Source organism: Labeo rohita, chromosome 7 (assembly GCF_022985175.1).
Source record: "Labeo rohita strain BAU-BD-2019 chromosome 7, IGBB_LRoh.1.0, whole genome shotgun sequence".
NCBI lineage: Eukaryota > Metazoa > Chordata > Actinopteri > Cypriniformes > Cyprinidae > Labeo > Labeo rohita.
This window is the reverse complement of record NC_066875.1, coordinates 7,522,232-7,537,094: the sequence shown is the minus strand read 5'-3', so window position 1 is coordinate 7,537,094 and position 14,863 is coordinate 7,522,232. Positions and strand designations below refer to the sequence as shown.

General features: G+C 33.4%; 1 protein-coding gene across 1 annotated transcript in view; it reads right to left on the bottom strand.

The window, feature by feature from the left end:
- galnt18b (UDP-N-acetyl-alpha-D-galactosamine:polypeptide N-acetylgalactosaminyltransferase 18b) overlaps window positions 1-14,863 on the bottom strand; it is a 122,532-nt gene that overhangs the window by 63,499 nt on the left and 44,170 nt on the right. Inside the window, exon 2 of the mRNA XM_051114617.1 lies at window positions 2,690-2,885. Coding sequence (XP_050970574.1) covers window positions 2,690-2,885 — 196 coding nt within the window. The remainder of the gene's footprint in view (window positions 1-2,689; window positions 2,886-14,863) is intronic.

The window sequence follows — 14,863 nt, the reverse complement described above, 5'->3', positions numbered from 1 at the left end:
TTTTTCTTTCCAGCAATGAGGCATTAAGTTGACCAAAAGTGAAGGTAAATACACTGCCCTCCAAAAGTTTGGAAACACCCCTGGCAAAGTGTGGTTTTGGACGATATCAAGCATAAATCCTTATATTTTTTTGGTGCAAATACATTAAAGTAACTTGACATTATCATTAAAGACCAGGAATAATAATGTTCATTTTGATTACATAATAATGGCAATATATACATGTCAAAGTCAGACGTGCCCCTTTGCCAGCTGTGATGCCTGGTTACTGGTTTAATCTTGGCCCAGGTTTTTAAAAGATTTTTGGGTCAGCACACCTTAATAACTGTTTATGTAATAAAATATGTTTTCATAGTTTGTGTTGTCCCTTATCAAGGCAAAATTATCACAAATTAAAAAGAATTCATGCCAATATTGTCCAAAACCCCACTTTTAGGGCGTTTCCAAACTTTTGGAGTGCAGTGTACATTTATAATGGTAAAAAATATTTATAAAAAAAATAATAAACAAAAATAATATTTCAAATAAATGCAGTTTGTATTGTCTATTCTCTAAAGAATTCTGGGGGAAAATTTGGTTTTCAAAATGTATAATAATAAGAACCATTATTAATATTTGATAATAATTGACAATAATTGAGCAGCGAATCAGCAAATTAGAAAGATTTCAAAAGGATCACGTGACACTGGAATAGACTGTAGTAATGATGCTGAAAATTCAGATTCATCATTACAGAAATAAATTACAATAAATTACAATATATTACAATAGAAAAACAGTTATTTGAAAGGTAATACCATTTCACAATATTACTGTTTTTCCTGTATTTTTGAGCAAATGAATGTAGCCTAGGAAGAGACTTCATTAAAAACATTTAAAAATGTTAATGTTTCCAAACTTTTGACAAGTATTGTACATTTTAAATAGAAAATAATGTGCCTTAAATTTTAATAATATACACAATAGTACTGTTTTGTAATGTATCTTTGATCAAATAAATGCAGCCCTGCATTTCCAAAACATTAAAAAACACTGAAAAAAATTGCAGACCAGTGGTTTATATACTTTTTAAATTTTTCTTTTTACATAATTATTGCCGAAATAACATCACACAGTTCAGGGTTTAAGATGTATTTAGACAGTTTTAGTAACCAAATAGTTTTTAGTAACAGAGTTGCAAAACTGCAAAACTCATACAAAATTCGTAGTAAATAAAACAGCTCATATAATATTTAGTTTGTCCTCCTGTGGTTTACGATCAGTATTTTCAGAAGGTTAAACAACTTCTTTGCTGACCATTAAGTTAAACATGACTTCATCTTCAGTTTCAGGCCCTGTTTTGTTTCCTTTACGTGGAAATCGCTGGGAAATACTAACAAAAGACAATTGGACCTTTTTGGTAAATATGATGGACTTCTACAATGATAGGTAATGTTTTGATGTTCTTGGCAGACTGGAGTTTATAACAAGTGGGTTTTGAAGGTTTTCAGACCTAGGTACTCAATAGCAATTTGGCTTCACGGAGAGAAAAGAACAGATGTGATCGGATGTGAAGGAGTTCTTTATGTTGCTGCCAGCTAGACACATCCAGTAATTACAGGCTATGGAGTAATTATGTTTTTCCAAACACACCTCTTTCAAAGCCTGTCAAAATAGAGTCGTCGATGTAAACCGTATGTTGCCATGCTTTCAACCCATAACAGACAGTTAAAAAAAAGAGAGAACTTTTTCATTTACAGTTCACTTACTAAACTGGTAGCATTTTCAGAAGTATTTTATACACCACTGTTCAAATATTTTAATGTACATTTAAACTGTCATTGTCACATGATCCTTCAAAAATTTGATGCTTAATTATTATTGAAACTCAATTAATAATTATGTTCTTATTACAATCAATAGTTAGGGTGTAATAGTTTTAAGGATTCTTTAATGCACAGAAAGTTCATAAGAACATTTATTAAAAAAAAAACAGAAACACTAGAAGTCATTTCTGATCAATTTAATGCATCCTTGCTTAATTAAAGTATTCATTATTATTATTGTATTTTTTTTTTTATCTTACTTATCCCAATCTTTGAATAGTAGTCTATCATGGCTTCCACAAAATATTAGGCAGCTAAAACTGTTTTCAACATTGATAATAATAATAGGAAATGTTTCTTGAGCACCAAATCAGCAATAAATCACATTTTAAATGGAAAATGTTAGATTTTAATACTTTTTCACAATGTTTTATACTTTTTTAGTGTATTTTTCATCAAATAAATGTAGTATTGGTAAGCAAAAGAAATGCCTTTCAACATGTATAAAATGTAGTGCACCTTGAGGTACATCGTACATGGATATGGTAATAATTATATACTATATATAATGATATCAGTACATATCAGTGATGTTTCTTGAGCATGAGGAGGCAAAAAGAAGGCAATAATTTTATCATTTGAATTAGTTTTTGAGAACACACTGCTCTTGTTTGCCTCATCCGAGAAATCGGCATGGGCACATATCAAAATGCCATCATATTACCATCATATTTCAGTGAGAAATGAACATAGGGCATCTGCTGAGTGCACAAACATTAATTTGTGCTCTCAGCAATCACATTAGTTCACATGGGCATTCGCTGTGACAGTGAGTAAAGGACAGACAGACAGGCAGTCTCAAAGCTGGACTGTCAGGCGCTCACCCTTCAGGTCTGTAGTCTGGGATGGGTCTGTCCATGGAGAGGCGGTCGCTGAGGTAACCGTTGTAGCCGTAATACTGGAACATCTTGAGGGCCACTCTGCGGCTCTCTGGTCCCAGATCCTGGCCCCAGTGGTTGAACAAGGACGAGTCGGAAAAAGATCGATCTAGCTGATTGTCATCTCCTTTCAGCGGGGATTCTGTGAGGGTCAAAAAGAGAGACGGTTGGCATTCCCCTGATAATGAAACATGTCAGAGAACAGAGGCTACAAAAAGAAAATGACACTGAATGCACATCAGTTGTACTTAATAGTATGACAAGAAAGAACTGTGCTTAGTTGCATTGAAATATTAAAATAGTAAAAGTATAATTTTACAAAACTGTACAGAACAGAATAGGACTGTCATGATTTCTCGATTCAATTTGAGTGCGCGATTTTAAAAAATCATAAAATAAAAATAAAAATCATAATAAGGCATAATTCTATTGTAGTTTCACAAACGCTACGATTAAGTTAAATTACTATATGCAATACAGGTTTAACACATGCGCTTAAAATATTTACATTCGTGTAGATTACATACGCTGCATGTCAGAGCGGCTCCATTCACAGTAAATTCTGCTCCACACAAACAGTTCTCATTTACATGTGTGGCTCTCAAACTCTCTGCATATTGTTGTGAGTTTGGGTTTTCTATAAATGTTCATCTGGAAACGCAACGTGTGCCATTTAATCAGATTTCTAAGGTAAATTATGTATAAACCGACACAAACACAAGAGAACACATCAGTATCTTTCTTAATATGCTAACTGTTCATCGTGATTTCAAAATAAAAGCTCAAACCCTCACTCTGAGTGTATATGTTTTGATATCCACATATTCAATAAATTTTTGTCAAAAGCATTTTTGTCATTAAAAAAGTGAAATATTAAATATTAAGTGGATATTTGAATTAAATGTTGTTAAATCAATGTTAAACAATGATTAGATCATGCATTAAAATGTAAAAACAATCGTCAGGCCGTTGGCGCCCTCTGCAGGAATTTGTTATAAACCTCTACGAACACCTTGGCAATTCAATTTGCCATTGGCTAGTAAATCTTTTAGTTTACTCACCAGACTGATATAAATATATATATATATATATATATATATATATATATATATATAGATAGATAGATAGATAGAGAGATAGATAGATAGATAGATTTTATATATATATTACTACCAAAAAGTTTGGGGTCAGTAAGACTTGTAATAGTCTTTAAAGTAGTCTCTTATGCTCATCAAGGCTGCATTTATTTGATTAAAAATATAGAAAAAAAAAACAGTAATATTGCAAAATGTTTTTACAATATAAAATAATGTTTTTTATTTTAACATACTTTAAAATAGAATTTATTCCTGTGATGAAAAGCTGAATTTTTATCAGCTGTTACTCCAGTCTTAAGTGTCACATGATCCTTCAGAAATCATTCTAATATGCGGATTTATTATTAGAATGATCAATGTTGGATAATATCAACAGTTGTGCTGCCAAATATTTTTTGGAACCTGTGATTTTTTTTTTCAGGATTCTTTCATGAATAACAAGTTTAAAAAGTACAATAAAAATGTACTGACCCCAAACTTTTAAACGGTAGTGTATATATATGTATATATATATATATATATATATATATGTTTGTAAAATGGCACAGCTTTTTACATAACTGAAAGTACACTCTTAACATCAGTCAGTCAAGCATTATAATATCATGATATAATATCATGATAATCAAATATTATTTAATAATAGAACTTTAGTGATTAGAATTAAAATTTGGTGATCATTTATGAATGCATGATGCATGTTAGTAATTTTAATTGAACTTGGGATTGGTGGTGGTGCTTTTTTGGTCATTCAGTTTTTCTGTAAAATGGGAAAAAAAACTAACAATAATACTGATAAGATAGTAATAATAATAATAATAATAATAATAATAATAATAATAATACGAATTCTTATAATAAGAACAATATAAAACGCACTAAGAATTAATGAGCTGCGATATTCATGAATATTAATCAGTTAATATGTGTGCGTTCGCTCTTGTTTTGCTGAAATCAAAACTGTGGCGATAGTAGGTGAGCGTCAGCCAATGAGATTGTCGTTTGCGCATTAGCTCCGCCCACTACCAGAGAAATGGATGCCCATTTTCCACAAATTGATATGATTCTCTGGGGTCTTAATGAAAAGTCTATAATATACTTTGGTTAAACATTATCAATGGTAGTGTAAAACAACACCCTTTTTACCTTGTCAAAATGAGCTCTGCAAAAATCCTCCCATTCTGAGGGATTGTTCCTTTAAATGCAAATGAGCTCTGCTCGCCCCGCCCCTCTCTACTCTCTGTGGAGTGACGAGCTGCTCAGAGAGATTGTTTACTTTAGCCGCACATAGCGCGTTTAGCTGCGAAACTTGCTAACTAGCACGTTATTAGGAAAGGTCATTGCAGAGATTCATAAAAAGAACCCCTCACTTTTGCTGTAAGTGAAGCTGGATCACAAATGATTTGCACAAACATAGATGCATTTATGTAGATCAGGAGGCGCATTCCCTTCACAAACAAATGTAATCCACTGCATCTTCAGCGGCTCAGATGTCAGAAGTAAATGACGACTACTATGTTCATTATTACATCCAGCAACGCAACACCTCAATTGCTCAATCTGAGATATTCTTGTCTAACTTACATCCCTGCTCCGGCACCGAAACAATGGCGATCGGACCGTTACAATTGATTTAGGGCGTGTCTGTGGTAAGACGCTCATGTCAATCAACTATCGTGGGAGCGGCCTCTGTCAGTGTGACGCCACAACGACAGGCATCTGAGAATGGCTCGATTTGAAAAAAGAGGATATTATTTTTGCAGATCAATTAAAAACCACTGCATGGATTTTTATCATTATAGGGTAGATTTGTACATACACTGCCAAAACACATTAATGTTCAAACAACATGTAAAAGTGAACTTTGCATCCGATGACCCCTTTAAAAAGCTGAAGAATTCCAAAGGAAAGCCATTATTTTGACAGGAAAATACAACAAAGAATATCATTTACATGTAGCACTTCAATTCTGCATGTTATGTAAGACTCTCTCTCTCTCTTTGTGTGTGAGGCGAAGAGTTGTGTGCCTTCACACCAGAGTTTATGGTACATCAAATACAGGTACGCTTCGCATCCATTCAGAAGAACTGAGAAATAACACAGAACGCTTGACGGAGAGTATAACTCTGAAGCATTCGATCAGTGGGTTCAGCAGCGAGTGAAAATATATCTGTGCTAAACTTATACTTAGCCTACAACTCACACACTGGCGAGTAAAATCTGAGAATTTATTAGCCAGTGGCTAATATTAAACATCATTTAGTCGCACAGAGTGATTCACTCGCAATGTAGAGGGTTGTGTTATAATGAATAATACACATTAGCTCTATTGTTTATAATACATTATGTAGTTTAACAGTTTTTTAATAAAACCATATGATTACTAGCTTTTGATACATCATTTGAACTAATTATTATTGCTTCATCGCTATTATATATGTATTTTAAGTCATGTTAAAGGCTATAGCTTAGGTTTGTGTTTGCTTAGGTCTGTTTTCATGACCTCAAACAAAATTATAATTATCCGATTACTCGATTAATCGTCACAATAATCGATATATTACTCGATTACCAAAATAATCGTTAGTGACAGCCCTGGAACAAACCATTAAAGTGTACTTAAAAACATTATACTTCCCTGACTGTTTCTTAACACACTCTCTAATAATGTCAAATTAAAAGTTTTCCTTAAAAGTACATTTTAAACCATCATGTTTTAAGTTCAGCTAATTACATTTAATATAAACGTGCATTTTAATACATTTTCATACATCAAATCGACACATTGTACATCTTGCCCATTACTCTATTTTCACTTTATTTAAACACAAACGGTGGGGGATTTTCATTCGATATATATATATATTTTTTTAAACGGGAGGTTGAGGTTGGCTCAAACAAGCAAAATAACAAAGCTCATATGCTGGTCTTGTTGTTTTCGTGGTGTATGTGTATATGCATATCTGTGTGCAAATGTTTTTTCTCACTACTGATGGCTGATTTGTGACTTCAGGGGCATAACTTTCACACCTCTCTCTTTCTATCGTTCTCCATTTTTCTAGTTTCTAACTGACGATGAAACAGATTATTTTTGAAATTCGACTCAGCTGTTTTTTGTGACTTTTCCACACTCAAACTCTCTATGCAACTATGGAATGACGTAGTTTGTGTTAATTTCAAGGCAAAGTTGTGATTTTTTTTTTTTTTTAATTCTTTCAAAAATACATTTAGTGTGCTGACAACTGTGGTGACAATCTTGTATTGTCACAGTTGTGTGTGTGGAAGGAGGCGCACAAAGATGAAATATAATGGCAAATATTTTAATAATATCCACAACAGGTAAAGAAAAGAAAAGAAGAGAAAAGAAAAAAAGTGCTGTGGGATGGTGATTTGCAAACCTGAAAGAAAAGAAGAAAAACGAAATATTCTACATGGAAATGAAAATAAAAGCCCAGGAGAACATTATGCTGAGGGAAAACAATGTTCCATGCAAACAATATCCTTACATAATGCTCCCATTGTGCATGATGCTCGGTTTTGTTTGCGTTTCAATGTCACTATGATTGACCTTTGTGCTTGACTGTCGCTTGTGACCTTTCCACATCTAGCAGCATCAGCCACGCTCTAACATTCAGCAGTTTTTAGCTATAAAATAGAAAGCAGAGCTGCACTAATACATATTTTATGAATACTTACTATATTAAAGAACAATTTCCACTCAAGCTCAAGTTGCTTCCAACAAGACATTAGCAGTAAAATACTTCTAACGCACACCTATTGTGCGCTGAGTATTTTTCATTGTTAGTTCATGCTAAGTAATATATTTAACGAACGTTAACAAATGGAACCTTATTGTAAAGTGTTTCCCAAATATCTTTCTATTGCTTTTCTACTGATTGATTGATGTTCATGTTTATACTTCCTGTGTCAAAAGGAAAGAAAGTTCTAGAGGAAAGAAAGTCATAGACAGCTGACAGTGAGAAAAAGAAATGCAAATGTAACTTAGCATGTTGCTTTTTTACAGAAAGAACGTTATTGTTGTAGTTGCTTTTTATAACGAGTAATTGTTGCCATTTTTCATCAAATTCTATCCACATTTAGTTTATAGCCCTATAAACTGTCTAATGTGTTTCTGTTTGTTCTCCTCCAAGGACTTCTAGAAGGAGCATCTAAAAACAGCCAATGCTCTATTAAATCTTCTGAAAACTGAAAAAAAAAAAAACACTTTTGGGCAAAAACAGTATTTTCCCTTTGGTATTCTGCAATCAATCATTCAATCAATCAATCAGTTAACCAATCAATATTACTCGCACATTCATTCTCATTCTGACGGCACCCATTCACTGCAAAGGATCCACTGGTGAGCAAGTGATGTAAATTTCTCCAAATCTGTTCTGATAAAAAAACAATCCACATCCTGAATGGCTCAAAACTGAGTAAATTCTCGGCTAAATTTTCATTCTTGTGGTAACTATTCTTTTATAAACAATCATTATTATATTCGTGCACTTGATATCCACAATATTTCAGGCGATGGGAACCGAAGACACAGAATGAGGAAGTCGCATTGTTGCGAGCCACAGAATTGCAACCTGGACCTGTGTGAAAACATGACTACAGAGTCCCCAGTCAGAAAACTGATACAGAGGGGGTCAGTCTGGATCACTGACGGAATCAAATACGACTCTGTTGGATACTGGCTACAGAAAGCACGAACACCCACCCAAACGGCAGCTCTGAATAAACATTGGAGCCGTGCTGCTAACACGGCTCTAGACTGCAGCGTGCTTTAAGCACTTGCACAGGAATGTGATTTATTGGACCCCGTGCACAAACACGCAACATCTGACTGCTGAGATGAAATATCAATATACTGTATTTCGACTTGCTAGTAGAATATGAATTCTGTTTTATGTGTGAACGTCTTCTGTACTTCCCTTTTCCAGTTTTTAATATTAAGGCCTTTTGACAAAACTCTCTGAAGACATTGCAAAAGGGATCTCAAAATCAAATGACCTGGGGCTGCTAAGCGGAGGGTGGTCGCAACAAATACAACTTGTTTTACAACCATGAATTTAACTACATATTATTATAGGTGGAGCTGTAGTTATTGATGCATGGACAAGAGCTATTTTTAGTACCAGTGAGATTTATTTATTTATTTATTTATTTATTTATAAACATTTGAAATCTGGATTTCAGTGTGGTCTCAGATTTATTTTTTTTTTTTTACTTATTGAAAAAAGAAAGAAGAAAGGTACATCTAAAGGCCCCCAAAAAGCTGCAAATTGGTTTTCATTTTCTGCATCTGTGAATGCTAGGGTTATTATAGCTAAAACTGAAACAAACAACCAATCAAACAAAAAACTAATTATTATTAATTGATCATGTAAAAAATACACATACAACAACAACAAAATTATTAAAAACTGTCACTTTTTTTTTTTAATACTGGGGGGAAAATGGCTCATCCAGGAATTTTGGTGATTCCAAACAGTACCAATCCATTTGGGTTTAAAAAAGTCTCCATTCAAAAAATAGCTTTTATTTTGATATTTTGTGTTTTAATTTTTATTTTAGTTGCATTTTCTTTTGGTAATTTGGATGTGTAGTGTGTTTTTTTTTTTTTTTTTAGGTTTTTTTAGGTTTTTTAGTTTAGTTAGTTTAGTTAGTTCGTTAGTTTTAGTTAGCAATAATAACACCATTGATTGACTTTATTTCAATCAAATGCAGAAAACTGATTTGCAGCTTTCTTGGGGGTCCTGAATTAGACAATTATATACTAGCACTCAGATATAATTTCCACAAAACAACTATAACTGCTTTGGAAGACATGATGTATGTGTCAGCAAATCAGATTGGGAAATCCATTAAGGGATAATAAAGTAGTGGTGTGTACCTCAATATATTGCTCATATAGGTGACAAATAGCTAATTTATCTGATCTCTCCAACTGTGTGGTGACTGCTGCAGCTATAATGTGCTGGCTAATAAAACGTGTAACTGTCATTTGGCAAATGTTCGATTTTATGGCTATTTATGCATTATTCTCGCAGCAGAGTAATTGCTTTGACAACCCAAATAATAGATGACTGGCCTTGTTCAGAGAAATATGCTACGTGTCATGAAACCAGAAGCAGCATTGACGCAATGTCTTGTTAAAATGCTTTGTAAATTTATTTTGGCAGTGTTGGGTGTACAGGATGGACCAAGGACTTTTTTAAAAGCAGTAAATAAGCCATTCTAAAAATGACAAGGTCTTTGCCCACCAAGAGTGAACAAAAAACACTTTTGTCAGTCTGCTTTAATACATGAAACACATGTCACTTGCTTTAAAAATATAACCTATCCGATAACACAAATGTATAAAATTACACAAACACATTTACTAACAGTTTGCACTCTTCTGGTGTTAAAACTACTGTCAGGATTTACTTAAAGGGATACACAACAAAATTTACAGTGTTGTATGGAGTTGATTTTATGGTGTTAATTTTACAGCCTTAAAAAGTGTTGATTCTGGTGTTGATTTGAACGACATGAACACTTCCAGTGTGAATCAGTATTCAGAGTCAGTGTTATTAGAGTGAGTTAACATAACTGACACTGGTGATGAGATGATCCTATTTCCGGTCCTTGCACATTATTTCCGTTTTGATTAATGGTGGATGACCGCGAGGAGAGGAGGTGATTAAACACTGGTATAATATATTTTTTAACCACTTAATTCTATCAATTTTTATATTACGTTTACATTTCTCCACATATTGTAAATTCTTCATCATCGAAGTCCTAAGGTTTTTTTGTATAGACGACGCGGCAGACCACCGTCACGAGCCAGAGGCCAGCTTGCAAAATGAGGTAAGAGGAGTAAACTCTGATTCGTTTGCACATGTGACACTATTTTTACATGTGAACTATATTTTTGGCTGCATATGAAAAGAATCGTTCAAACACCAGAGATGTGTCTGACTTGACGTGCGCAATTCATATGCAAACGTTTGTTTGCATAATTTAGATATCGCTTGAGATGACAAATAGAGCTTCTGATTGTAGCTGCTTGCTGGACTTAAAATTAACAACTATTTGCGTTTTTCTTGACCAACAGCTGTTGTCGTGTTGGTGAAAATTCAATATCAATGAGTGAAGAAATTTGTGGACCAGCTTACCGATTGTGCATTCCATGTTTTAATGAAGGTAGGTGCTACTGCTTAGTAAACTGACTAATTAAAACTAGTCATATAGCAACTATGTTCAAGCTGATACTAAAATGTCCACATAGCTTGTTTCCAGGTTTCAAAGCTTTTTTATTTGCTTTTAAAGCACTGAGATTTTATTTAATATGAAGAAAAAAATAAATGTCTGTATTCATGTTATTGTTAAAATTACTTTTCTGTTCAAAGACGCAGATACCGATGTGGAATAGTACACAAATTGAAGGCATCTACATTTAAGTTTTGCAGAAGAAATTGTTTCTGATACATTTACAGTAGAAATTTTACAAAATATCTTCAAGGAACATGATCTTTACTTAATTTCCTAATGATTTTTGGCATAAAAGAAAAATCAGTCATTTTGACCCATACAAATGTATTTTTTGGCTATTGCTACAAATATACCCCAGTGACATAAGACTGGTTTTGTGGTCCAGGGTCACATATAAACATTTATCAACTGAAACATCAGATATGGTAAACAGAAGCTCAAGTGTGAGAACCAGTGAGATTCATTCTCGTGTTATGCAGTATCGTTTGAGCTTTCACAGGAACCGTGTTTGCTTATCGCTGTTTGTGAATAAAAGCCTATTTCAGTATGTTTATTATATAAGTTGTCTCATCAAAAAATGTTACTCAACTGCTCAGTTCATGTAAATTAGTTTATCTCTGAAAACGTTTTAAGTATTAAAGTGGTAGCTGTGTGGACTCAATGCATGGACAAAAATCTCAGTTTTCATTAAAGTATATTCACACTTGTGTTTCAAAGATTAAAAACAAAACTTTCTTACTTTATCTTCCTGCTACACACTACAACATTGATGTTGGTCATACCAGTGACTTACCAAGAATGCAAAAGCATTGACAATCTTTACATTGTTTTTACAAAGTTTACACTGGTGTTATGATGGTGAATAGTCTTTTTTTTCTGAGAACACTTTAAAGTATAAAAAATAAAAAAAATAAAAAATAAAGGTTTAAACCTATACAACGTGTTGGCTGTTGTTAAATGCACACATTATGTATTTTTAGCTGAACTTAATGCAGATTACATTTAATGACAAATCAGGGTTTGTCATAGTTTAACTCTCTTTAGTGTGGACCTATATAAACATTGAAAAAGTGTTAATTTCAACACTCAGAGTGTGAATTTAACACTTTCAAATTTGCTGTGTAGTTCAGCCAAAAAGGAAAATTATGTCGTTAATTACTCATGTCATTCCAAACTGTAAGACCTTTGTTCATCTTTGGAACACAAATTAATATGTTTTTGATGAATAGACAGCAACACAACTGACACATTCAAGGCCCAGAAAGGTGGTAAGGACATTGTTTAAATAGTCCATGTGACATTAGTGGTTCAACTGTATTTTATGAAGCTACAAAAATGCTTTTTGTGCACAGAAGAAAACAAAAATAATGACTTTATTCAACAATTTCTTCTCTTCGGTGTCAGTTTACCCTGTTTATTAAAGTATCATAAAATAAAAATAACTAAATATCTAAAAAAAAATTGAAGAGTTTATTTGCAAAAACAGATTTTTAACAATTTTCAAAAATCATGTTTTTTCATTGTGCATTCCAATTAATCCCAATCAAACTGCAGTTGAGTTATTTTGATTATGTAAAAATAACTAAAAACAAATACAGCTAACACAATAAAACATAACATCATTAAAAAAAAAAAAAATTGAGTTATGTTTTTGCAAATAAACTTTTCATATTTTATATGTGGATGTACTCCAGTCAAATTAGTTGTCCAATAAAAGATGCTTTATTTCATAGAGAGGGTCACCGCATCAGGGCCACCATGTTGAGATTAAACCCTCAAATTTAACTGGTCAGCATGTACTAGTCAGTCCCTGCTGCTAAAAGCATCTTTCTCCACTGACGTCCATTCAAAATGAACACGTTTTCTAATTATACTGAATAATGACACTACTGTCTTCAGTTGAGCTGCTTATTGCTGAATTTGCTTCATAATTGATGATCTTTACACAGTTATGAACTGAACTGAACCAACACTCAACTGACTTGAGCTGAATAATGACACGATTGTCTTGTTAGAGCTGCTTTACAGCAGAATTTGGATTTGCTTCATATTTGATTATCTTTGCATCATTGATTCTGTTACTTCAAAGCTGCTCTTTATTATATAAAAAAAGTTGCTTTGAGCTGACTTGATGTTGTTTTTACATGATGCAACATACAGTATACTATATATCATTACTATTTCTTTGTACTCTAGTGTGTTTCACCAATGCCTGGTTCTTTCTGATAGCTCCTAAAAGCACAAAATGAACATTCATTTCATATCACAGTGACACCAGCCACAAAAACCATAATAAACTCGCATGGTGTTAAAATAGTCTGGTAAACTATACTGTAAATGAACAAATATATGATACTGCCACATCAAACGTGCAACATGAATGCAGCACACATCGTTTTAATTATGACACGATCATAAGCACACACGTCCTGAAACCCCATTATATGTGCCTGAGGGTCAGTGATGTGACAGTATGTCTGGCTATTAATTAGTGTCCTCCCTCAGGAGAGATAAGAAACCACGCTGGTGCGGTCAGGGGTGGCTTTTGTAGACTTCGTAACCTAGGCAACATCTAGTGGCTCGGTCTGCTCAGCATGTTGTCCCAAAGGCTCTTTGTTGATAGAGGAATTCAGTCCGCAAGCATGTAGGCCAGCTATCAGAGCCTTTCAACTCAACAAAAGAGACATAGGGCTTCAAGTAATGGAAGTCCTTTCACAGACATTAAACAGCTATGAGAAATGGCAGAATTTCATAAGCAGTCTGAGAATGACCTCACATCAGTGTGTGCTGAGCGCATCACAGCAAGTATACATGAAAAGGTCAGGAGTTCTACCATGGCCAATATGCTGCATGACAGCCATGAATTCTTGAGGATAAAATCAACGTTAAATGGCTTTCACAAGCCATTTTACTTCATAATGTGATGCATTTCTGAGTGAAACTGGATCTTTTACTGGTGGAGGAAATGTAGGGCAGGCTGTAGGTCAAGTTGTATGATCCTTATTTGCTTTTACTGCCACAACAGTTAATTACATTAACATTAACTGCCGTTAAATTAGCGTGTTCACTATTGGCATTTATTCTAGAGGATAAAATCAACTTGCGCTACCTGTCAAAATGATTTCTGCTCATCAGGGCTGCATTTATTTGACCAACAATACTGTAAAAACAGTAATATTGTGAAATATGATTACAATTTCAAAGAACAGCTTTCTATTTGGATATATTTTAAATGTAATTTATTCCTGTGAAGCAAAGCTGAATTTTCAGCATTATTACGCCTGTCTCCAGTGTCACGTTCCTTCAGAAATCATGCTAATATGTCGCTATGGTGCTCAGTTATTATCAGTAATCATTGGTGCTTAATTATTAATAATGATCTTTTTTTTGATCAAGGTTGAAAACAGCTTTTAATGCTTAATAGTTTTGAGGAAACCATTACAATTTATTTCAAGATTCTTTGATAAATGGAAAGTTCTGAAGAACAGCATTTATTTGAAATAACAGAAATAATAATACTGTGTAACGTTATAAATGCCTTTACTGCCTTTTGATCAGTTTAATGTGTCCCTGCTGAATACAATTATTTTTAATGAATAGTATTGTACACTACTAAGCAATGTAATACTATTGTATAATATTAAGCACCCCAACTGTTAAGAGATAATAATAAATATTTCTTGAGAACCAAATTAGCATATCAGAATGACTTAGAATAACGCTGAATTAAAATAGAAAACAGTTTTTCACAATATTA